General features: G+C 41.9%; 2 protein-coding genes and 1 long non-coding RNA gene across 5 annotated transcripts; 1 reads left to right on the forward strand and 2 right to left on the reverse strand.

Annotated features, from left to right (window-relative positions):
* Positions 1 to 1117: 1117 nt before the first annotated feature.
* Positions 1118 to 2625, reverse strand: LOC134859703 (uncharacterized). The gene is made up of 2 exons (XR_010165142.1): positions 1743 to 2625; positions 1118 to 1577 (listed from the first exon to the last, which is right to left on the reverse strand). It is a non-coding gene; the product is annotated as an uncharacterized LOC134859703 (long non-coding RNA).
* A 228-nt stretch (positions 2626 to 2853) lies between these two features.
* On the forward strand, positions 2854 to 10524 carry dpf2l (D4, zinc and double PHD fingers family 2, like). 3 transcript variants are annotated; one of them, XM_063876346.1, is made up of 11 exons: positions 2854 to 3018; positions 4659 to 4819; positions 5080 to 5187; positions 5413 to 5609; positions 5883 to 5975; positions 6058 to 6142; positions 6484 to 6618; positions 7200 to 7331; positions 7464 to 7576; positions 8325 to 8406; positions 8879 to 10524. In XM_063876346.1, the coding sequence occupies exons 1-11, from the start codon at positions 2987 to 2989 to the stop codon at positions 8962 to 8964; spliced, it is 1224 nt and encodes a 407-aa protein (XP_063732416.1). In that variant the 5' UTR covers positions 2854 to 2986; the 3' UTR covers positions 8965 to 10524. The 3 variants fall into 3 exon arrangements, with proteins under 3 accessions (XP_063732416.1, XP_063732418.1, XP_063732417.1); XM_063876347.1 differs by having other exon boundaries at positions 2855 to 3018; positions 5416 to 5609; XM_063876348.1 differs by lacking the exon at positions 6484 to 6618.
* Positions 10525 to 11926: 1402 nt separating this feature from the next.
* On the reverse strand, positions 11927 to 23267 carry slc24a6a (solute carrier family 24 member 6a). Its single transcript, XM_063876349.1, has 17 exons — positions 22832 to 23267; positions 22508 to 22603; positions 20031 to 20107; positions 19600 to 19674; positions 19344 to 19428; positions 18552 to 18655; positions 18325 to 18399; positions 17955 to 17980; positions 17772 to 17825; positions 17452 to 17588; positions 16604 to 16773; positions 15420 to 15693; positions 14555 to 14721; positions 14267 to 14381; positions 13531 to 13643; positions 13318 to 13383; positions 11927 to 12749 (listed from the first exon to the last, which is right to left on the reverse strand). Exons 1-17 carry the CDS (start codon positions 22938 to 22940, stop codon positions 12639 to 12641), a joined length of 1854 nt encoding a protein of 617 aa, XP_063732419.1. The 5' UTR covers positions 22941 to 23267; the 3' UTR covers positions 11927 to 12638.
* Positions 23268 to 23426: the final 159 nt, after the last annotated feature.

The raw sequence follows: 23426 nt of genomic DNA on the forward strand, positions 1-23426 counted from the left end.
TTTGATTATAAACTTGATGCATTAATGCATTTATCAAAGCTGGTAACAGTGCAGCTAGTTTTAATTTCTGCAGGGTAGCTTGTGAATGTAACTCCAGGTGTAACTAAATTCTTATTTAGATGTTGAACATAATCCAAATCATTCATCCAAATCTGCAAAGTAACTAATGGTATGAAACAAATGTAGTGGAGTAAAAGTACACAATTATAATTCCCTTTAAATTGTACAAATGTATATGGCAGTGACTTAGTCTGTAAGGGCTTGGACTGGGGTCCAAAGGGTCGCCGGTTCACGTTCCGACTGGACAAAAAAAAATTGAGTGAGCTGGTAGCTGGAGAGGTGCCAGCTCTCCTCCAGAGCCACTGCCGAGCAAGGCACCAAACCCTGAAAACTGCTCGCTGGCGCAGGGTACCTGGCAGTCTCCCTGCTCTGCCACCTCTCCTGCATGTGTGTGTTTGTGCATGTATATCATTTGTGCATGTATCCTCCCTGTGTGTAATGTGTGTAAACACTAGAGTGGGGAAAGACATTTCCCTGTAAGGGATTAATAAAGTATATCTTCTTCTTCTACTTGAGTAAATGTACTTATTTACTGTGGTGTCACATGTTCACACCAAGAGTCTTCCAAGTCTGAATCAAGATTGCTTGTGTTTTATTGGTTAACTTGATACTGTTGAAACACCTGTGTCCTTGAGAGTGCCCACCAAGTCCAAAAACAACTGAGTGCCAGAATACAGGGCTACACAGTTATGAAAACATGTGTTGCATTATGTTGGAAAGAAGGACTCAGTACTTTCCCACTCTCATGTAATAGACACACATTAAATGGACATTTATATTACAACGAAAGCTAATTAATTAATCAAATATTAAAATGTCCAATACAATTACTTTGCACAGTAATGGTCATGCCTTGTCTGTTTAAAGCAGGGGTTCTTAACCTTTTTGACCTTGAGGCCCAATTTTTATAGTACAAAGTGGCCCGGGGCCCATTAAATATTTACACTGTATAGGTTTAATTGACCTCACTCACGGTTTGATTTGTATTCAATAATAAACCAAATCCACTTACAGTTTAACAAGCAAAAACCTTGTCAAATAAAATGACATGATAAAATGGGATCATCACAAAGACTTTTATTGGACATGTGTATGTAAACCTGCACACACATCAAGCCACTGAACAGGCTGATAATTCCTGGCACATATCAAGACGGGACAAGACATTTTTCAATGAACAACAGTAATACAACTCCCTTTTTTATCTTCACCTCTTAATGAGACATTTGGGCCTGCCTCTGAGACATAATCAGATCCAGTCTGGGTGGAATGGGGGAAAGGCTCACTCTCAGAGTAGCCTCCAGCATTGCTCTGAGTCTGTTTCCGGCTTTGGTCTTGGTTGTGGCCACAATGGAGAATCCTGAATCACACAGGTATGTAGTCGTGAATGGGAGAAGGACTTTCACGGCCCTCAGTGCAAGACATGGGTACTCCTTTGAGACAGCAATCCAGAAGGAGCCCAGGTCCAGTTTGCCCCACTGCAACTTTAAAGTGCTGTCAGTGGAAACTTCCAGAAGCTGGGATTCCAGATGTGAGGGCAAAGCAACATCATTTTTAGTGGGATCCACTGAAAATGGGTCCAAAATCCACATGTTTCCCTCTCTGGGATCCTCAGGAAAGTAGTTATCAAATTTCTCTGCCAGTTGTGAGAGGTGCTGAGAGACTGAGTCACTGATATCCACCTGAGGGGAGTTTTCCAAAATGTCAGACAAAAGTGGAAACATGTCCATCCTCTTTTCCTGGGCCCTCTTGGTCCACAAAGCAAGTTTCCTCTTGAAAGCTTGAACTTTGTCTGCAACAAAAAATATGTTGCTGTTTCTTCCTTGAAGTGAGATGTTCAGTTGGTTCAGCAGTGAAAAAATGTCACAGAGGTAGGCAACTTTTGCTGTGAACATTGTGTTGGCATAGTACTGTGCAAGATGATTGTTTTCCTCAGTGAGAAAAGAGAAGACCACATTCCTCAGTTCAAACAAACGCTTGAGGACTAGTCAAAATTACCGAAACTGACATTGCGGTGACTCACAGTGTCGTTTGACAGTGGGATGGGCAGCAGCTTCTTTGCAGCGGCCTCTCCGATCATCTCACGGCACATATCAACAGCGGCAGGCAGAACCAACTCCTCCGCTATGGTAAACGCCTTCTTGCTCTGTGCCACACGTCTGGCTACGAGGTAGAGGCTTTCAGTGCAAATTTGGAGCTGCCAGTCAGTGACATGACCGACCTTTTCTGCATCTGCAGCCCATTTTCTTTTCTTTTGAGAAATTCCACCGGCTTTCCCACGAGCGTCGGGTGCTTGGTCTGTAGATGCCGCTGTAGTTTTGAGGGCTTTAGTGCCTCATTTGACAGCGTTAGCCCACACTCCACACACTGGACACTCGGCACTGCCTCGGTACCTCCGTTTACGAAGCCGTATTTTATATAATCGGGATTGTGCCGACGCAAAAATGTACTCTTTTGTGGGGGGTCGGCACGATGTTCCTATTTTTTCCGTTTTAAAAACTTCTCCATAATTGTATATATCTATAAAATATATATATATATATATATATATATATATATATATATATATATATATATATATATATATATATATTTAATATATATATATTTAGCTATATATATATATATCGCTATATATCTAGCGTAGAGAAGAAGACAGTCTTGTTAAACAACTCACTGATGCATTACCGCCACCACGTGGTCGAAAGCTGCATTGTAACTGAGCTTCTCATGGATAACATATCTCCTTGCGGCCCACAGGTGCAAAACTAAAAGTTTTTTGCGGCCCTCTAGGTGGCGCTGGCGGCCCAAGTTTGGGAATCACTGGTTTAAAGTACACTTCACGTTTTTACCCGGGGAGGCAGTAACGGTCACTCATGTGTGTACGCATGCGCAGTGGCACTTCACACAACCGCAATAAGCAAACATGGCGGCGGCCGTCGACAGTGTTGTGAAAGTGTAAGTTTACCTTTATTTATTGTGAGACTTAAACCAGCAGCCACACATTGGTGAATGTAAAACATATTAAGCTTAATGTTACTGTGGAGTGCTCAAATGTGTAAACTTCGCATCGTCAATCTTGAATACAATATTTGTCCCAGGAGAGTAACGTTACCCACTGAGCTAATGCTAGCTTGTTAGCATTGAGCACATATAAATGAGGCGAACCCATTGTACAGCTGTGTTTTAGCCACTAAGTATGCCTAACTTAGATACTCAAAGTGCTCTTTAATACAACATATTCAAACTATTGCTACCCTGTCGTTTGGGGATGATAGTTAATGTAGCAGAAAGCTGTCAGTTTGGCGGGTGCTTTGTTGTGTGTGACGAGAGGCTTGCTAACAATCAACCTTTTGTTCCTACATCCTCCATCATTACTGCTGGTGTTAGGCTTTGTAGTGAACCCAGGCTTGGTTATTATTTGTACGCTGGTAAATGCAGAGATACCACAGTAAGAGCAACAGTCTGTGAGCAGGCTAGTACTACAATGCGACAAATTGGTTTGAAGCCGAGAATAAGTACTGCGTTTGTGATGAAGGCCACTCACTCGTGGACCATAGTAATTCTATTTTTTAGATGCACCGAAAATGGCTGCTTTGTTGTAATTGTGATATTGATTTCATTGTATACAGGAAATTATTAAAATAGAAAATACATGTGTTACATTCTTATTGCCTGACTGAGTTAAATTAGTTTGCAGCATGCCAATCAAGAAAAACAAGAGAACTGTTTCACAGACATTTCAAAAGAAGGGAATGTAGGGTGTTTGAGATTTGAAACGGTGGCTGTAGGTACGTTAAATCATCAGTAGTGTTCATATGCCTGATTGCAATGTGTAATTGAGGTTATTGCTCTAATTTTATATGGGATCTTATTTAAGATCTCTGATCATAATTGTTTTTGTTCTATAATAAGGGCACACAAATTGGATCTAGTGATGTATTCCTGACTTGTAAGAGAATGTGCCTCCTTTCTCCTACCTCTATAATCCGCACAGTTAACACAACCCCACTGATGAATTAGCCAGGCTAATACACTGTACATGTGGGTTAATATTTATAACTTTTTAAGATTGTACAGATTGTATCTGTGTATGCTTTCAGATCACTAACAAGGATTTGAATGTACGTGTCGCTTTTAGGCCTCATAGTCTGTTGCCAACAACTAGACATTTAAGGGTTGTAAAAATAACCTCTAGGCACACACCCTATTCAAGATACCAACATCTTTTTATTGAAGATAGGTTTGATTCTCATGAAAGCTCCTGAAAAAGCCTTTAAGCAGCAAGTCATTTGTCAACCTCGGCTGTTGGCTGTTCAATTTAATGTTTTCATAAGGCGATAAAAGCAACACTGTTTAATCTATATTATCAGTATAACAAGCGGCCGACAAATTCAACCTTACAAGAACATTTTAAGATGCAAAGTACTGCAATAGAGTGGATACATCAGTAACATTATTATACAGTTACAGATACTACTTGCATCACTACATTTTAGCTCAATAGCGCGGTTTTTCACACACTGCCCGTCTATGGTTATTGACAGTGTCTCTTGTTCTGTGTTATTTGACCTCGCTTTCCCACATTTACCTTTCAGGCTGGGAGAGCAGTATTACAGAGATGCCATGGAGCAGTGTCATAGTTACAATGCTCGCTTGTGCGCCGAGCGCAGCATCCTCATGCCTTTCCTGGACTCTCAGACTGGTGTGGCCCAGTCCAACTGTTACATCTGGATGGAGAAGAGACACCGGAGCGCAGGTATTTAACTAGATCTGAGTGGCAATTCAGTATTACAATATTTAAATCATCAGTTCATTGATGATAGGATTTTAAGTCAAATCATGCATATATTGCACTAGTCAATAATGCTATTTTAATTAGATTCCGACTAATTGTTCAATGCTACTTGCAAGACAAAGATAGACTTATCTATTTTGAGAGTTTTCATTTCGAAAGAGCATGCCGATAAGTATTCCGCCTGCTGGTTCTTCTACCTGTACGTATGTGTGTCTCATCAGGTGTAGCCCCGGGGCAGCTGTACACCTACCCAGCCCGTCGCTGGAGGAAGAAGCGCCGCTCTCACCCCCCTGAGGACCCTCGCTTGGCCTTCCCCCCTCTCAAAGCAGGTATCACTTTTGGTTGAACACCTTTCTTCCCATCACAAAAAAAGTCACGTTTGGTTCTTTCTCCATTAACTAAGTGAAACGTTCTTCTTCTGAAAGTAAATATCTGTCATATGTATTGGTTGCAAGTAGGAGTATGGACCCCGTGTTCTGTTAATAACGAGTCTGTGTGTCTCTCTGTTCATGTCCCGTCATTGCATGCGTTACCATTGTGCTTGGTGTGTATAGCAGATTTGGAGCTGGGTCTGAAGCGTGATGCGTTGGTGGCATCGGATGGCAGCAGTCTGGAGGCCCTTCTGAAAGGGGAGCCACTCGATAGGAGGAGCGCTGTGTTAGACATCCGTGGCCCTGAGGATGACTCAGCAACTGTGGAGCCTCCTGCCACCTCGGCAACCACTCACACGTCCTCTGGGCGCGTCCGCAAGGTGTGGCTCAAAGCTGGCTAAACTTTCCAGTTTTCTGCTATTGCAGATGACATTAGAGCTTCACAGAACAACTAATGACAGTCTGACTTGAATGTAGTCTCTACCAGTCTGTGCTAGTCTTAAAAATAGGAATAGTTTTTGTTGAATATGAATGACATAAATAGAAAAAACGGTAATCGATCTTAGAGGAAAGTTCATCCAAAGTATCAAACTCAAAATGTAAAGACTGTTAAGTGAACACAGCAAGACCTAATCCAGCCCCTCTCCCTGCAGCGAGTCCTGGACCATGACGACTACTTGGACGACCTTGATGACGAAGACTTTGAGGACGAGACCCCCAAGAGACGAGGCAAGAGCAAGTCCAAGGTGAGTACCGCCTCTTCTTCTGCAGTCAGTTCCCTGTGGAATTGTAGTGTACTGTCTGTCAACTGTAATATGGGTTCTGTAGGGACGCAGTGACAAGAATGGGAAGAAGAAACAGGAGGCTGCAGCTGCGGCGCTGGAGGAGAGGGACAAACCTTACGCCTGCGACAGTGAGTACAAGCTTCCTTTGCATCGTCTGTGTGTCATGCAAGCAAGGCTTTTGATTTTACCCCTGAAAGTACAAAACCAGCCTTCTGGCATGCATGGTTTAACCTGAAAGACCCTGTCTACAGCTTAATCTTGAAAACAATCTGAAAGGTTGCCTGTCCAAATGCTGCCTGTCTGAGTTTGTTTCAAAGCGTGTCTTATATTATTATAATATTAACCATGTGAAAATCGCCAGTTGTGGGGCGATGAACTGCGTAGGTTTTGTTTCGGGCCTCCTGGACGGTAGTAATAACAAGCCGCCATCGCTATAACTCTTGTTTGACCGTGTGTGTGTGTGTGTCAGTTTGTGGGAAGCGCTACAAGAACCGCCCCGGCCTGAGCTACCACTATACACACTCTCACCTGGCAGAGGAGGAGGGCGAGGACCGCGAGGAGATCGAGGCACCACCCACTCCTCGCCAGCCTGAGGAGCAGAAGAGTGAGTCACTCTTTTGTGCTGAGAGAGAGACGGAGAGAGAGGGGAGGGAGGATTGGTTGCATGCTGTGTAGCATGTGTGTGTGTTTGTACGGGGGACGTCTCTCTCTCATATATTTTTTTTTTTTTGTTCCACTCTTTTCATTTTTTTGATTTTGAATCTCTGAGCAGGGAACTCCTGACTGCAACCTACTTGCACAGCCGGGAATACTGGCATATCATCCATCTGTGTTTTTCATCCATTTTTCCCCCCGAGAAATATCCATCGCATTGTTTTCTTTAGTGCACGCAACTCCGTGTTAGTAAATCCATTCAACCGGTGCGTCTTGTCAGTTGTCACTCATTCTTTAGTTTGGATCATGGGTTAGATAAATCATCAACCAGTTACTGAGTTAAAGCTGGTGTTGGCTGATGCAGGAGGAACAGGTTTGTAAAACTGTGCTTCAATGTTTAACATATTTGATTTATAAACAGTTATTCTATAGAAGGAACTATTGGTGTAACTCACCCTCCTTTATATCTCAATTTAACACGACAGTCTTTAATGTTCACTAAATGTTTTCTTCGCTCTTTCTCTCGCTCAGCAACTAAAAAGGGTCCCAATGGGCTGGCTCTGCCCAACGACTACTGCGACTTTTGTCTGGGAGACTCCACTATGAACCAGAAGACCGGCCAGTCAGAGGGGCTGGTGTCCTGCTCAGACTGTGGACGCTCAGGTACTCGCGTCGTGTTCATTTCACCACTTAGTTAATGTTGCACTGCCTTTCCGTTCTCTCATGGCACTCTATACTCATAGTTATTTGTGTCTTCCTTGATAACATTTCTCCCGTGTCGTCTCCTCCCTGAAGGCCACCCAACATGCCTGCAGTTCACACCCGTGATGATGGCTGCAGTGAAGACCTACCGCTGGCAGTGCATCGAGTGCAAGTGCTGCAACGTCTGCGGCACCTCAGAGAATGACGTGAGACCCTTTTATATAATGTTGCTGACAATATACCGGATAAACACGCCGTTTGTGTTTACTGTCTAGGTGCATCGCTTGTTTTTTTAAACACGTTTTCTTTCTTTCTAAGAACTTTAATTGACAGTATAGACACTTTTTTTGTTACTTTCTTTCATAAAAAAATGGAATTCAATGTATACAATATTAGGTGTGTAGGTTTCAAGCGTTTTCTATTATCAAATGCACAGTAGCTACAGTGTAGTTATGGCCATGAAAATCTAAAATTGTGTGAGAGTACTTTGTCTCACTCTCACACAAACAAATCTCAAATAAAAGTTTACCTAAAAACACAAGAAAATGAATGGCAAGATATCCCATTCATTCAAGTATGCTTTACTTCAAACAGAGGCAACCTGTCTATCCAACAACACACCCTTATGAATGTAATAAGATAATATGTTGCTCCATAGACTGAACCAAGAGAGATGCTTCTTACCTTTCAAATTAAAAGCCCTAGACTTCGCTGCCTGCCAGAGGGAGCTTAGATTAAATTGAATTCTTCAGAATAGCAGAGACAGCTTGTTCTTCTCTCTGCAAGGATTCAATGTTTCAGTGTGACATCTGACAATGGAGAGGTCTGCATTTTTTCCCACGGTTTGACAGCAGCCCACAGTCTCAGACTTTGAAATCCCCTGGTGCAGCCGAACTGTCTCACTCTTTCTTCTTGTGGAATCAGTAGACTCATCACCATGTTGTGTGTTTGCAGGACCAGCTGCTGTTCTGTGATGACTGTGACCGAGGCTACCACATGTACTGTCTAAGCCCCCCCATGACCGAACCACCAGAGGGTAAGCTGACGCTGCACACTGCTAGAGCTTACAAAGTCAACCTTCCAAAGCTGCAGGCATCTTTTGTTTGGCATGGCTACTCATTCTGTCTCAATGACTTAGACTGCAGTCATTTCATTACATTATACTGTTTGTTGAATTAGGCTTCAGTTGCTGATTCTGATTGTTTACAGCTCATGTGATCCAAACATTTCATAGTGAAAAGAGTGCTTTAAAGTCCAAAAATCCGAAGTTATTGAAAGATATTTATGTTAGTATTTCCCCAAATCATGTTTTATCTGACTAATTGTGCTTTAAATGAAGTTTGTTGGCGATTAGCCTTTCTAAACAACATTTCCACTCCAATGTTCCACTGTTTTTCTCACTTTTTGAATAATATTTTGCAGTGATATAAATAAAATACAGCACTAGTATTTTATACCCCTGTGATTCCTGAGCCTGGCCTCATTTTGTGTGTGTGTGTGTTCCACAGGGAGCTGGAGCTGCCACCTGTGCCTGGTTCTGCTGAAGGATAAAGCCTCCATATACCAGCAGAACCAGGGCTCCGGCCCCGAGTGACATCACATCAACGAGCCCGACCCCCGATGGAAACGTCAGACCTCCTCTCAGTCCGGAGCTCCGGGAAATGTCCAGATGTAGCTGAGCAGATCGCAGATCAGCTGTAGAAGTCTTAATACCTTCAGTGTCAGTGGGGGGGGTCAAACTAGAACTACCACTCTGCCTGCAGAGCCCCGAGGCTGGCCGTCTAACAAATACATATTGTGCGTATAAATACAGTATAGACACACACTCTCTCCTGGACTGTTACACACACTAGATACAGAGACAGAAGGCATGCAGTAACCATAGTAACTGCTGTCTCCATGGAAGCTCCCAGGAGCAAATGGATTAGCATCACTGCTAACTATCTGCACCCTTTCCCACTCAGAGACACAGTACGGACTGTCGAGACAACACCGTTTTCTTTTTCTGCCAAATGATCTATTTTTTACTCCCTTAACGCGGGAGGAAGAATGAAAACACCACATATACAGTTGAGGAACATAATTATTATTACTGTTGTTATTGTTCTGGTTACTAGTGGACTTTTGTAGTGGCATTCGTCTGTGTACTTTTGTCTGGTCCATCAATCTTTTTAAGAGGTTTCCCTGAGGGGAGCCGGGCAGTGCCAAGGTCCACCATCACATGAAATACACACGACAATGACACAAGGAGCTTATCATAATCACTTTAACCATCTTTGTTTCATTTTACATCGGTGGGACAAAGACGGTAACAAAAAGTCTTAATTTGTTTGCCAACAAAAAACTTTGGCTTGGACTCGTTAAGCTGTTAGCACAAATCTCTGGCCTTGCTATTTGAGGGTTGCACCGAAACCACCTTCTCATCTCTGATGCTGTTACTGGATCGATCAGTTACTTCAACCAAACACTATACAACAAATCTGTAAGTTGAATATTTCCTAAAATAAAATCATTTCTCCTTCAGACGGAGCTAACATTGTGAAAAGCCTCACCATCAGATGATACTGTTTTTTCGGGGGAAACTGACCAATACATGAGATTTGTAATCATAAGGTGCATCCTTTTCTATCACTTGTTTTGTGCTTTAAAAGAAACAGTTTGGCAGTGACATCACTCGTCAAACGTCATTTTTAAACAGCTGCTGTCAGACCGACGACACATAATCATTTACAAACTGTAGCTGCTTTTATCGTTTGTCACACAGAGGCAGATTTGCATGCATATTGCACCTGTATGAATGCACACACTCACACCACAAGTGTTTTCTTTTTCGTTGTATGTTTTTTTTTTTTTACATTTTATATTACCTGATATTCCATTGGTACTGGGAGTTTTTCTAGTAGAATTTTGTAAAGTCTATGGTATAGCAAACACTTCAAGTATATAGCTCCTATTGCATTCTATGTACTGTATTGACTTTTTCTATTTTTGTTATGACTGTGACATGTTTGAATTTATTTGATTATTCTGATATGTCAGACCTCCATTTTGAGTATTTGTAAAATGATGTACTTTGTTGTACTATTTTTATTTTTTCATTTCTTTGGTATCAAAGCCGATTTAGCCTGACTGAAATAAAAATCACTTTGAATAACGTGTCCTTTGTAAGTGATTTAACTTTATCATTTTCATAGTTGTCTGTGGGGATGACTGGTGTTTAAATATGTGCGGGACCCCCATTACTTTTTCCCTCATTTCAGAATCAGAACATCCTTTATTTGTCCTGCAAAGGGGACATTTAGAAGAAATACATTTAAAAATGGCTAACTAAAAATCAAAATAGCTATGTAGGTAATGGTTAAAAATGTAGCTACTATATTTGAAAAGTGACAGTATTGGATTAAGTAGCTAGCTGGTATGGTATGCAAATTGTAAATGTGAAATTGCAGCAGGGTATATGGCACTCGCATGTATAATGCGCAACGTTTTGTATTACCAAATCATTGAAGAAGTTGTAAAGTATCAAATGCTCACACTACAAAGTGACTAAATGTAACCCAAAATAAATGTTTGGAAAAACATCTTTGCTGTTGTGATGGAAACTTCTGAAGCAATGGAGACGAAACTCAGAGAGACACGGGGGGAGCTGGAACTTTGATGGCAAACACTGAAGGTTTATTATGAAGTTAACGGCCGGAGAATTGACAAGACGTTTGCTGCAGCCACGAGTTGACAGAGCTGTTGCCCGACAAATTCTGAAGACCCCTAGCTGTAGGAAGAGGTTTAACTAGTTCCTAATGGGTAATCAACATTCTTCAAGCGCCAGACTAAATAAGAGCGGACAGTCACTACGTCTAACTAAACAGTCATCTAACAAGGCTCAGGAAACCCAAGCTGCCCCTCCTTAATGAAGATAACAGCACCTCCAAGGCCGAAGAACTATGCCATGGGAATACAGACAGAGGAAGGAGAATATGATGAACTTGGTCAAAGGTTAAACACCTAAGCAAATCATTTCCTTAAGTTAGTACAAAAGTCCAGGAGTGTTTTTTTACCAAGGGAAAATAGTCTATTGTGAAGAAATTGAGGTTATATTACAAACCGTATAATGTTTACATTCAGTATGTTCTATGTAATGACCGTCCATTATGTGTCAATGAGTTGGACACTTTGACAGCTCGCTCCATACAGCCTACAGTTAACATCTCGCTGTAACCCTGAACTACAGTCACTTGGTTTGTTAACATGGTTACAGGTTGACAGGGGCAATCACATTTCACTTTTGGGGTAAAACGCATAGAACATTTCCTTTCTCAGATCAAAAAGTCATATTATGTCATATACAAATGTATGGTTTAAGTAGTGGAAATTCCTGAGCGCAATACAGTTAGATAAGGAAGCTGCTTGAGGCTGAGCCGACGTCTTAACAACTGAAGGTTTATTTAAATTTGATCAAGGAGAATGGACAATGTGTGTCCATGCTATACTCCCCATCAAGTCAGCTAGAATTCACATGTTGAATTCCATATGTTGAAGAAAAAATAGAGAAGAGAAGCTTCACACAACAAAACATGTTTTATTTCAACAGCACGCACACTCAAGGACTCTCTCCAAACACAGACATTCAAAAACACCTTGTAGCATAAACTCCAGCTAAAAAAACTCACCTCTGTGCAGAGAAGCTTTGAGGAGAGAGAAAGGGGGGGGGGGGGGCTACATTTTGTACAAGGCAAAGACAACAGTGGCTTAGTGCAATTTTCTGGAGCGTGATGATCAGCCATGCTATGCTCAGTACAACTGCAGACACAAAGGCGTGATGAAAACATTAAATAAGTTCATGCACTGAGAAGCAGATATAAACGTGTCATCATATGAGGTTACTTGTGGCAGTCGTAAAGTATTAATAAGTAAACTAGCACACTTCGGGGTTTGTCACACTTCTCTTGGTGTCAGAATAAAAACGCAACACTTTATACATTGGTTTTGAGACATACATAATAGTGCATCATCATTTGGGTCTGGGCTGCAGGTGCACGGTACAAAACTATGTAAAATACTTGTTTATCAAAGATGAACATGTAGCCTTCAGGAAGCTGGAGTCATAGTCACTCTGCTTAAACATGTACAGTCACGCGAAGTGAAATGAAAATTCAAAGAACTGGGTATTGATGAACAATGGCAGCAAGGGAAGCTGGAAAACACGTTGGACCACTTGTGTACAGTGCGTCATTTGTGTGACTGTGCGTGGGTGTGTATGAGGTGTGTCCTCTACAGCCTCTCGAAGCCGACAGAGCAGAGGAAGAAGATGGCGTAAAGCAGAATGAGACAGAAACCCAGCCTGCGGTCCAGCTTCCAGCTGTTCAGATGGACACACAGGACCTGAGGAGGGAGACCGGACAGACAGAGGGCTTCATGTCCAGTTGCACTGCCCTATATATACAGTACACTTATAACTGCAATATAATTCCCTGAACCTGAAAACAAAGACAAGGGCGCTCGGGCAGGAAGAATGCATATGACAAACATTTTAGAAGTTAGTGTGTTTTTCTCTAATTTCTCTAAAATGTCAACCTTGCCTCCAATAATAAGTCTATCACAAACAGTTTGGGCAAAATACAAACCCATAAGGACACACATATCCCCATTAAAAACATCAAACCACCATTTAATGTTGTTTTTGAAATTACAAATATTAATTATGCTGATAAGATATTGCAAACATTTCCTCTTGCATTGAGTGTACAGTACAGATCAAAATTCAGAAAATAAATTCATATTTGGCAGTAAGGCTCAGGACAGAAGTTGGATGAAGGATTTGAAAATGGAAAATAAAATTATAATATATAATATATAGGCTTTTTATTTGTTCTCCACCAACGCCATCAGGACAACATTTTCAACATGAGGCACAAGGATCAAATAACTGAATTTGAAAGAGGTAACTCACAGTGAGTATGACTGAGGCCAGAAGGAGAATCACTGAGTACACCAGGCCTTTGCTGTTGATTGTCACCTAAAAACAGAGATGATAAATGATTACCTTAAACCTCATCAAGATAAATCCCTACATATCAGTCCATCAAGAGAGTTGAGATGTTTCTAGGATCATGGGTTCGGTCAGCTGCAATGAGATACGAAGTAGAGAAACTACTGGTGTTACCACTGATCCGTAGCTGACGATGAGAGTCCTCAGCGCCCAGGGGAAGCCCAGGCCCAGAAGCACATCAAAGATATTACTGCCGATAGAGTTGGACACAGCCATGTCGCCCATCCCTGCAATATTTGAGAAACACGCAACAACAAATGATGTTGAAAAACATGTAGTGCTAATCAGGGTTGAGGGTAACCTGAGAATAATATGACCGCTAAACTGAAATGAAAACAATATCTATTACGAGTAATTAAATGAATCTGAAACTATATTGCCTGGTTAAAAACTAATACACTGTCATTTTTGAGAACTCTTTTTGTGTCTCTGATCCACAGAAGTTGAGCAGACTTACAGTAACTTTCCAGGAGATGGCGCTGAACTGCAACCACTATTAATCCCTTTTGTTTTTTTTAATTAAGAACATGATTTTAATATTGTCTTAGGTAAAAGGCCATTTAATTGATGTGATGATGTAACTGGAGTACACAGGTTGAGGCCCTAATCAAAATAAGGAAACATTATGACCTCAGTGCAAAGGCTTTAAGGTTCCATCCAAGACATCCAGTCCAGTTTCAAAGTTTTGGTCTAGAATGAAGCTGATTTTGTTTTGTTACATACCAAAAGTTGCAAAAAACTAGGTGTTCATGCAATATGTTCATATATACAGACACACGCACACACACACACACACACACACACACACACACACACACACACACACACACACACACACACACACACACACCTTGTCGGGCGACGATGAGGCTGGCTATGCAGTCAGGGACGCTGGTGCCGGCTGCCAGAAAAGTGATGCCCATGAGGACTTCTGGGATTCCAAGTGTGTTGCTGATTATGGTCACCTGCACAGAGAGACAAGGGGAAGAGGCAGTGTATATGTGTGTGTTTGTGTGTGTGTGTATGTGTGTGTGTGTGTGTGTGTGTGTGTGTGTGTGTGTGTGTGTGTGTGTGTGTGTGTGTGTGTGTGTGTGTGTGTGTGTGTGTGTGTGTGTGTGCCGGTGCATTAGTTTCCTACCATCCAGACCATGAGGTAGGAGTAGAGCGCTATCCAGAGCGTGGATGACAGGAAGCTGAGCAGGTACCAGCGCTCCCACCGCGGCAGGCTGCAGTCGGGGATGGTGAAGTACAGCAGGACGCTCAAGGGCCAGGAGAGCAGCCACTTCAGGCGCAGACACACACCGTCTGAGGAAATTATGAAAACACACACATACAATCACACAAGTTTCCCACAGGGATCATTACAGATTCATCTAAACTCCTAAATTATTGATGTGCCACGGCCTGCATCATCCCTTTTTGATTAGCTTCATTAGCAATGAATCCATGTAAAGACCCTGAAGAACAGTGAGGATAGAGCCTGTTTCTTTACAGTAGCCTCAGTGATGCTAGTCTGAGCTATCAGTGACAAACATTACGTGTTACTAGAGTTGTTACAACTGGGGGGAGGCTTCAATTAGATATTTTAACACATAAAAAGGTGGTGGTAGAGGTTTGTTTGCCATTTACTTGATTGAAATTTGCAGAAAATGTCCTTTTTTTCGTATTTGGTCTGGCAAATTAAGTTTGAGGAGTCAAAGAATATAACAGTGGAGTCATTAATTACATCAATTCAGCATCTGTCTGAGTTCATTTGCATAGTGTTTTAATAAAGGGAGTCTCTCTTCATTCCTACTAAATAAGATTTAAGCAACAGGTCGACTTCAGTACAGCAGGTTTGACTTGGTATGAGGTGTCAATGTGCAGGAGCTGTCATAGCAGCACGCGTCTGTTAGTTACTGAGAAATGGCGCATAAAATATTAACATATTTATTCTAAAATAACGAATACAATCATTTATTTCTTGTATATCAATGAAATCTCTACTTTTGTTCCACACTCACCTGGCACAACGAAGGGTTTTAAAGGAGCGTCGTCGTCCTCCTCCTCTCCTTCCTCCTGCTCCTGCTCCTCCTCCTCCTCCTCCTCTTCCTCTTTTGGCTGTGCTCCGCCTGTCTCTCCCTCCGTCTCTTTACCCCTCTCACCCTCCAGCGGGTGCCTGTCGCCCTCAGTCGCCGCCCCGTTCTCCCTACCCCACGCCCCGTTAGCACCCAGACCTTCCTCCCCTGATGCTCCCCCCTCCACTGGGCCACCCCGGGCCTGAATCAGCCTCTGCCTCTGTGGGAGGGAGGAAGTGAGGGTGAAATCAGAGAACAGACAGAAGGAAATGAATCGAGAGGACATGAGGAACAAGATTCATGGGACTGAGGCTAACATGATGAGGAGTGGCAGCAGGAGCAATCAGGCAGCAAGGCACGTCCTCACATTCACCAGAGGGGATTTAAAGCATTGATCGGGGGGGGGCATGCTCAAGCACTGGGGCAGCACACTTTAATTTATTACTAGAAATGGCAAGCACACATGCAGGAGCGCAGAGAGAGACGAAGCTAATTTGGAGATTGAGTTCTCGTCTGCTTTTGTGTCTGGGATAATATCAGGCATTAGGCAGCAGTCAGGAGTCGGTGTGTGTCTGTGGCAGCAAACAGGAGGTTGTTTAATATGAACATCTATCTTACCACCTTTCAGCCTGAAAATGTGCTTTGGGAAGTGTCTTGATATAAATAACAATCCAAATTTAACATTTCAATATGGCAACAAAAACATCTCACTGAGGTCTGTCGTTGTATATGTTAAACTGGGTCAGCTAGTTTAGAACAACAGATGTTTTCCACTTATTGTCAACATAATGAATACTGTTTATTCAGAAATACCCTTTTTCCATGTAATAAACATATTACAGGCCCCCCAAAACGTTTATGCTACACCTTGTGAAGCTGCAGAGACTCTGGTAAGTTTAAATGTTGCAACCTCAAACTTAGGAGCAGGTTTACAGTAGCAGCTGGTGCAACTCAGTTTATCTATGTACCTTTATTTTTCAACTGATCCCTACATTTCCGTTAACTTAACTGAAAAGTCCCATATTGCTTTTTAAAATAATGCACATGCTCATTTAAATACCCACCAACCGAGCCGAATAGAACCAGGGGAACTTGAGTTTATGTGAAGGGTGCGAGGGCGTGCAGTGTACCTCGCTGATGACCATGCGTCCTGCCATGCACAGGCGGGTGAAGGGGGGGAAATGCGGGGTGATGAGAAGACGGAGGCTTGCCTCTGAGAAGGAGAGCTGGTGGGGGTGCAGGTTCAGCAGCTCATCTACCATCACCACCCCGGAGTCCTGGCCGGCCACCACACAGGAATCTGGGGAGAGTTTGGAAAGATGTGCGGAGGTTAGCAGGAGCACACATCGGTGGGGAGGAGAGGATAGTGTAACCCTAACGTACCTCTAGGCACAGGCATTTCATGTTTCAGTCTTTTTGGCAAGGGCGTGAGGTTTTTTATTTTATTTTGGAAAGTCAACCTTAGCTCCCGTAATAAATCTATATACAAAACAATTGAAATCAATCGAAATCAATGATGTTGTTAATCATTGAGATATCCCAGACTGTGTCAAAACTCCCTAGCATTTAATATACAACAAATAATTACATTTCTGTTTCTTAGGTTAGGTGTTAAAGGGTTAAATCCTGACAATATGCATGAATCTCTGGTAGTCATGAACAGAACTTAAGGTAATTGAAAGTTGTGGAAGTGGAAAATATTATTAATACATGCGTCCTCTAATGACAAGTGCAACTTTTTGAAAGGGATGCAGAAGGATTTATGAACAGATGGTAAATGAAAGACAACAAGACAAAGAGGACAGAGCAAAAAAAGGAGGTCCAGTTCTATTTCAGTGTGATGGTAATCCAGAGGGGAACCAAAATGGGTTTGACGTGCAGCCTGAAGTGTGTCAGTAGGTCCGCTGAACGCTGCTCAGAGAGAGATGGAGACTTTTTGATGTGATGGATGAACACGTACAAACACGAGCTCCTGCACCTGGCTTCAGCGGCACCATGTCGTTGTCACAGTCTCCGATGTTCCCGACAGCCGTCCCCCGTCGCAGGCTGCTGAGACACGGCTGACCCGCCCTGCTGCAGTGTCTCTCCACCCAGCTGCACAGAGATCTGTTGAACCTACACACACACACACACACACACACACACACACACACACACACACACACACACACACACACACACACACACACACGCACACACACACACACACACACACACACACACACACAGATGTTGTGTCTTTGGTGGAAAAGAACGTGTGGTGGCTTAATACCAGCAGGATGGAAATGTGAGACTCACTTCATGATGATTATGTAGACTCCATACATGGACATCAGGATGATGGTCTCCCACCTGACACATGCCAACACGCAGATAAAAAAATACAAAAGTCATCACAGCGACAGTCAGCTAACATGCCAACTGAGATATTAACACACAGCTGAGGCTGCTGACTTGTAAAAACAAAAATCACAGTCTCACCACATGACCTTTTCATCGTAGATCACCTGCAAGTAGAACAAATAAATACCTTGATTACACCTTTACATATCTTAGCAAAGGAACATTGGATTGATGAGCTAATATTATCAAATATGTCACAAATAATAACAGTATTAGCTTATCGGACTTGCGGGATAGAGAATAAATATTGGCCTCAAAAGTCAGTAATGCATTGATAATGTAGGAAGCTAAGAGAGTCTCTCTAAAGTGAATAACCACACTCCCTTGTGTACAAACATGAAACCTTTTTACTCATGTTTTCAATCAGAGACATAACATACTCTCGTACAATCCTACACACTGTCCATTTGAAAGAAGAAATAAAGGTTATTTCTGGAGAATTTCTCACCAGGATAAGCACCAATATGGACAGGATGTAGAAGATAGCATCCCGAAACAAAGGCCACCAGCTCAGAGTGATGGGCTGGAAAGAGAGGACACACATTTCCATTTATCAAGCAAATGGTGTAAGATAGAATCATGTGGAAGAAAGCTTCAAAGTATTTATTTGCTTTTATTTATAATGAGTTTTGTTAGTTCAGAAAATGTGATATTTGTCGTCCCTTTTAGCTGTACCTGTCCAGCGAAGATGCCGCAGAGGCCGATGATGACGAGGATGTTAAAGACAGCTGAGCCCACGATTGTTCCCACACCCACGTCTCCTTTTGTAATAAACACCCCTAAACACACAGAACCAGTAGATCAAGCTATAAATCATCCTGAATAGTGTTCTAGTTTCTTACATTTCTAAAACATTAACATTTTGTGCTGTATGAGTGTGAACCAGACTTCTAGTGGATTCCTTTTCATTATTTGTGAATATATTGTTATTTTAAGCATAAAGTGTAATAACTGTGTTTCTGTGTTTGCCAAAGTTGGAGAGTCTGATGTGAGCATTTATATCCTGGACCAGAAAATGTAAAAAAACAAAACAAAACACATTTAAGAAAGGAATTTGTGCAATAGGCCAACATTTTCCAACACTTTGATCAACAATCCCTTTTGTTGAAATTTCCCCTCAAAAACTGCGATCTTATCCATGCCAATGTCTGTTCTTAACAGTGTGTTTGTTTTAAAACTAAAACTCTAAAGTTTCACATAGGCCTGAGGCCACATTTACTGAAACCCTAATGATTGTGGAAAAATAAAACCCTTGACAACATCTGGATCATTCAAGTGAGTTGCAGGTGAGCTGGCATGCCATCAAGCAAATGAGACGGCTCTTTTCATGTCTAATTAACCCTTGAAATCAGCGCCTCTGCCAAAAACAGGTGAACATGCGTGATTGCGGGTAATTGTAGCGCTAATGGAGCAATCATTGGGATAAGCCATTAGAGAGATTAATTGATTAACGATTGTCATACTGACCAATTAGAGATGTGAAGAGCTCGGGGGCGGAGCTTCCAGCTGCCATGAAAGTTGCCCCGGCAACATCCTGGCTGAGCTGAAGGTTCTGGAGTTGAGACACATAAACAGTAAGAAAAAAAGCAGTCTAAAGGTTAGGAGTTAAAACTAACAAGACTTTATGAAACATCTAACTGCTGACTATTGTTTTCTAGCTCAAAACTATATGATATGGCTTACATATCTCTATTTAGTGATTAAATATGTTGTTAGTTCATACCTCTGATATCTTTTCCAGTGATGGCACAAAGTAAACATCACACACGATCGCCAGCGCATAAAACATGTAGATAGCCTGAGAAACACAGGAGACACGTTATTGGCAACATGGAGCATGCAAGCGTGTCTGTCAGAGTTTAATGCAACACAAATGTATGTTTATTTAACAGTCATTGACTATCCCAGAGTCAGCTATTCCACTACATTTCATCAGCTATCCCTGGACAGATCAATCCCAAAAAGTACAGTTTCCATTTAAAAACAGTGGATTATCAGAAGTTTAGTACTTTTTAGACATAGTCTTATGACTGGTTATTTTAGTCAGGGATAACACTTCCTGATAGACTTTTACTGATTGATTGATTGATTGATTGATTGAAATTGTATTCCTAAATTTCCTAAATGTTGTCTTCATGCAGAGCTGATACTCACACAGAGAACATGAAGGAGCACCGCTCCTTGTCTCCTCTGCTGCAGAGTGAAGATGTCTTCAGGAAAATCACTGATGGCTGGAAAAGAGATTGACAGAGAGTAACTTAATGATGTATAAAATGAGGAATATCCCTAAATGCAGTATTTATAAAAATCCCCAAGATCCAGCCTCTCAAATGTGTTGCTCTTATGTTTCCCCATTGGCCATTTATCACTTTGAGGTTCGATTTTAAAATGTAACTTTTTAAATAGATATAGCAAAGTGATGCACTTTAGGGAGTTGTTGCAGATTTCAAACTCTGACAGGGGCCACAGGTGTTTAGAGGACGCTGAAAACTAAAGGTGATGATTGTTTTGCTTTTTTTTTTAAACAGAAGTGAAAGGAGAGGTTGAGAGGTGTACAACTGAACACTGATCAAGACGTTTTTTGTTCAACTTTCATGAACTGAAAACTCACTGAGTTTCCTATTTGCAGAACACCTAAACTGGACAACACCATGGCACGACTTGTCTATGACAAGGTAGCCATGTTTCTAAAACAAACCCTGCTTCATAGCCTTAGTTACTCTAAATGGGACCATTGTTTATAAAATAAACATCATACTGTATTTAAGATGACTTGGAACTAGTTTAATTGAGACAAAGGCGTCACGGAAAGGTTTAGTTAGTTAATAAATCATGTGAGAAATTACGGACAAAGTAAGCAATGTGCTGACTGCCTCTGGTTTCAAGAACAAATTATTGCCATTTTTAATGGATTAATGGAGGGAAATGATGAATAGTTTAATCAACAATAAAGATAATCCTAATTCAAAGTTGAACCCTGATCTACAGCTGCAACTTAAAAATATTTGTAATGGTTTTTATTATTTTACCGTGTGTTTGTTCTATACAATTTACTTATTATAAGTCCGAGGTGATGTCTTTTAAAATATTTGTTTTGCCTGACCGTGAGCCAAACATAGTGATTTTTTATACGATAGGAATAGAGAAAAGCAGCAAAACTCCACATTAAAGAGGCTGAAAACAACATGTTCACTTTCTAGTAAAGATAATTGATTAGTCAACTAATATTTGAGGCATACCCTGAACCTCCAGTCACGTGTATGTGCATGTGTGAAATGTGAGTGTGTGTGTGTGTGTGTGTGTGTGTGTGTGTGTGTGTGTGTGTGTGTGTGTGTGTGTGTGTGTGTGTGCTTTGTTGGATGTGTGCAGGTTGTATCCCCTAGCAACAAAGTCCGAGGCAGACTCGAGGTTAAAGTGGTGCCACAGTCATGTGACAACACCAGATGAGTTTCATTATAATTTAGTTTTTCGCCCCTTTACTTTGAACTTGTGACTTCACAATGTCCCTCTAGCCATCTACACTCAGCTTTCTGTACTGGCATTATCTTTCAGCTCTTTAAATAAAGCCAGAGACTGAAAAAAGGACATCTTTCCGATGCATCTAAGTTTGCTGCGTTAGACGATGCATCAAACCCCCCCTCTAACATCCTTTAAGGCAGTGATTTGTTAGACTGCACATATGCCAGGATTCACTGCGCAATAAAAAGGAGCTTTCATTATGAGGCAGCCCAAAACAACAATAACTTGGTAAGCAGCCTCCCGAGTGACAATCTGATTTATTTGTGCCACAGGAATTACAAAACCTCTTCTGAAGATAAAGGAATCAAATGTGAGTGAAACTAAAGTGGATGAGATAGTTAGAGGACTATAACATGCATCATGTGCAGGGATTGAGACACACATGGTGAGATAATATGACAACCTGCCACATGCTTTTGTTTGCACACAGATTAAATTGAATATTTGTATCACAAGGAACAAGATGGTGCTCTTGAAAATAACAATATGGCAATAAGATAAACATATCTTTGAGGCTTTAGAGAAAAGAATCTCTTCATCTCACATCAGACTGTAAGATGCTGCCACACGAAAACAGAACAGCCGAACAGAACAAGCACACACAGCGATGAGAGGCTACCGATCAGCAGGTCATTACGACAGGGCAGCACTTTGAACAGCTCCAGATGCAGACGCCATCCAACCACTAATTCAGCATTCAGTTTCCTAGCAACCGGGTCCTCCTCAAAGGCCTAACTGTGTTTAAACATCGAGATGTGCCGAGTTTGAAGACATGAAGGATGAGGAGGAGCCGAGACATAGAACTATACATGGAGAAGATTTAAATCAAATACATTTACAAGAGATGGGACAGTGTAGGCGTGCACACACACACACACACACACACACACACACACACACACACACACACACACACACACACACACACACAGAGGTATTACTAAGAATCATTACAGTGATTACATTACTGCAAAACTTAAATGTAGACCTAATGGTTCAACTCAACACCTTTAATAGTTCATAGTATTTTTTATTTTAAGAGTAAATGATCGCTCCTTTGTCATAGGCCGCACACAACTGTATCCACAAACAAACACGATAATATGTCTCACCAGATTTAGTAATAAGCTCAGTCAGATTGCTGTCTTCTTCTTGCTGGGTGAGCTCCCTCTTGGAGATTTCAAGATCCACAGTCGGTGCATGGGAACCTAAAAAGAGGGATTGACATAATGTAACACATAATAGGCTATTGTACTCTTTACATGATTGTAGTAAGTTTACCCAACTTTATGGTATTTATTTTAGTTTTAAGGAATGCAACTCACTGCAATGCAACATGTTTATAATGTGATTTGAATGATAGATAAAACAAGGAATGGATGAGTTATAGTTAAGGTAGGCTATATGAAATAATGACATTTTTATGTAAAACGCACCTGAAACATGATTCAGGTTAAAGATCCAGGCGGCTACGAGCAGACCGACTCCACAGACGCAGAACCGGGGGAGGAGCGGCGTCTGCCTCGGTCTCCTCGGCGCCTTCATCCCGCCAGCCGACGCCGCTCGCCGGCTCTCCGCTCAGAACATCCCGCCTCACACAGCCGCTCCTGTCACCGTCGTGCACACTGGATCTAACTGGCCTATTGATGATTTTTTTCTCCCGATTTATCGTTTTTCAGCTATCACTGTACAGGAGGGGGTTAGATGGGTCTGGCCTGTTATCAGCATCACGAGTCAGCACCAGCGCAGCATCCGCAACCAGGAGCTCAAACCAGCAGACACACAAAGAGCCATGAGCCAGATCAGATATCAAAACATCTCTGAATTCAGACCGTCCTCCCGTCCCTCCTGCTGCCCAACATCAGAATCCCCTCTATATGAGTATCCGTGCGGGAGGGAGGGTGGGAGTGCTCTCCTCAAGTCACAGACAAGACCACCAGAGAGCGCCTTCTGCGGGGAGGGGCGACTGGAGAGCAGAGACACACTTTTACTGGAGCATGCTTTTCAAAAATATGAATGGTGCTTTGCAAT

This window comes from Eleginops maclovinus, chromosome 23 (genome assembly GCF_036324505.1).
Source record: "Eleginops maclovinus isolate JMC-PN-2008 ecotype Puerto Natales chromosome 23, JC_Emac_rtc_rv5, whole genome shotgun sequence".
NCBI lineage: Eukaryota > Metazoa > Chordata > Actinopteri > Perciformes > Eleginopidae > Eleginops > Eleginops maclovinus.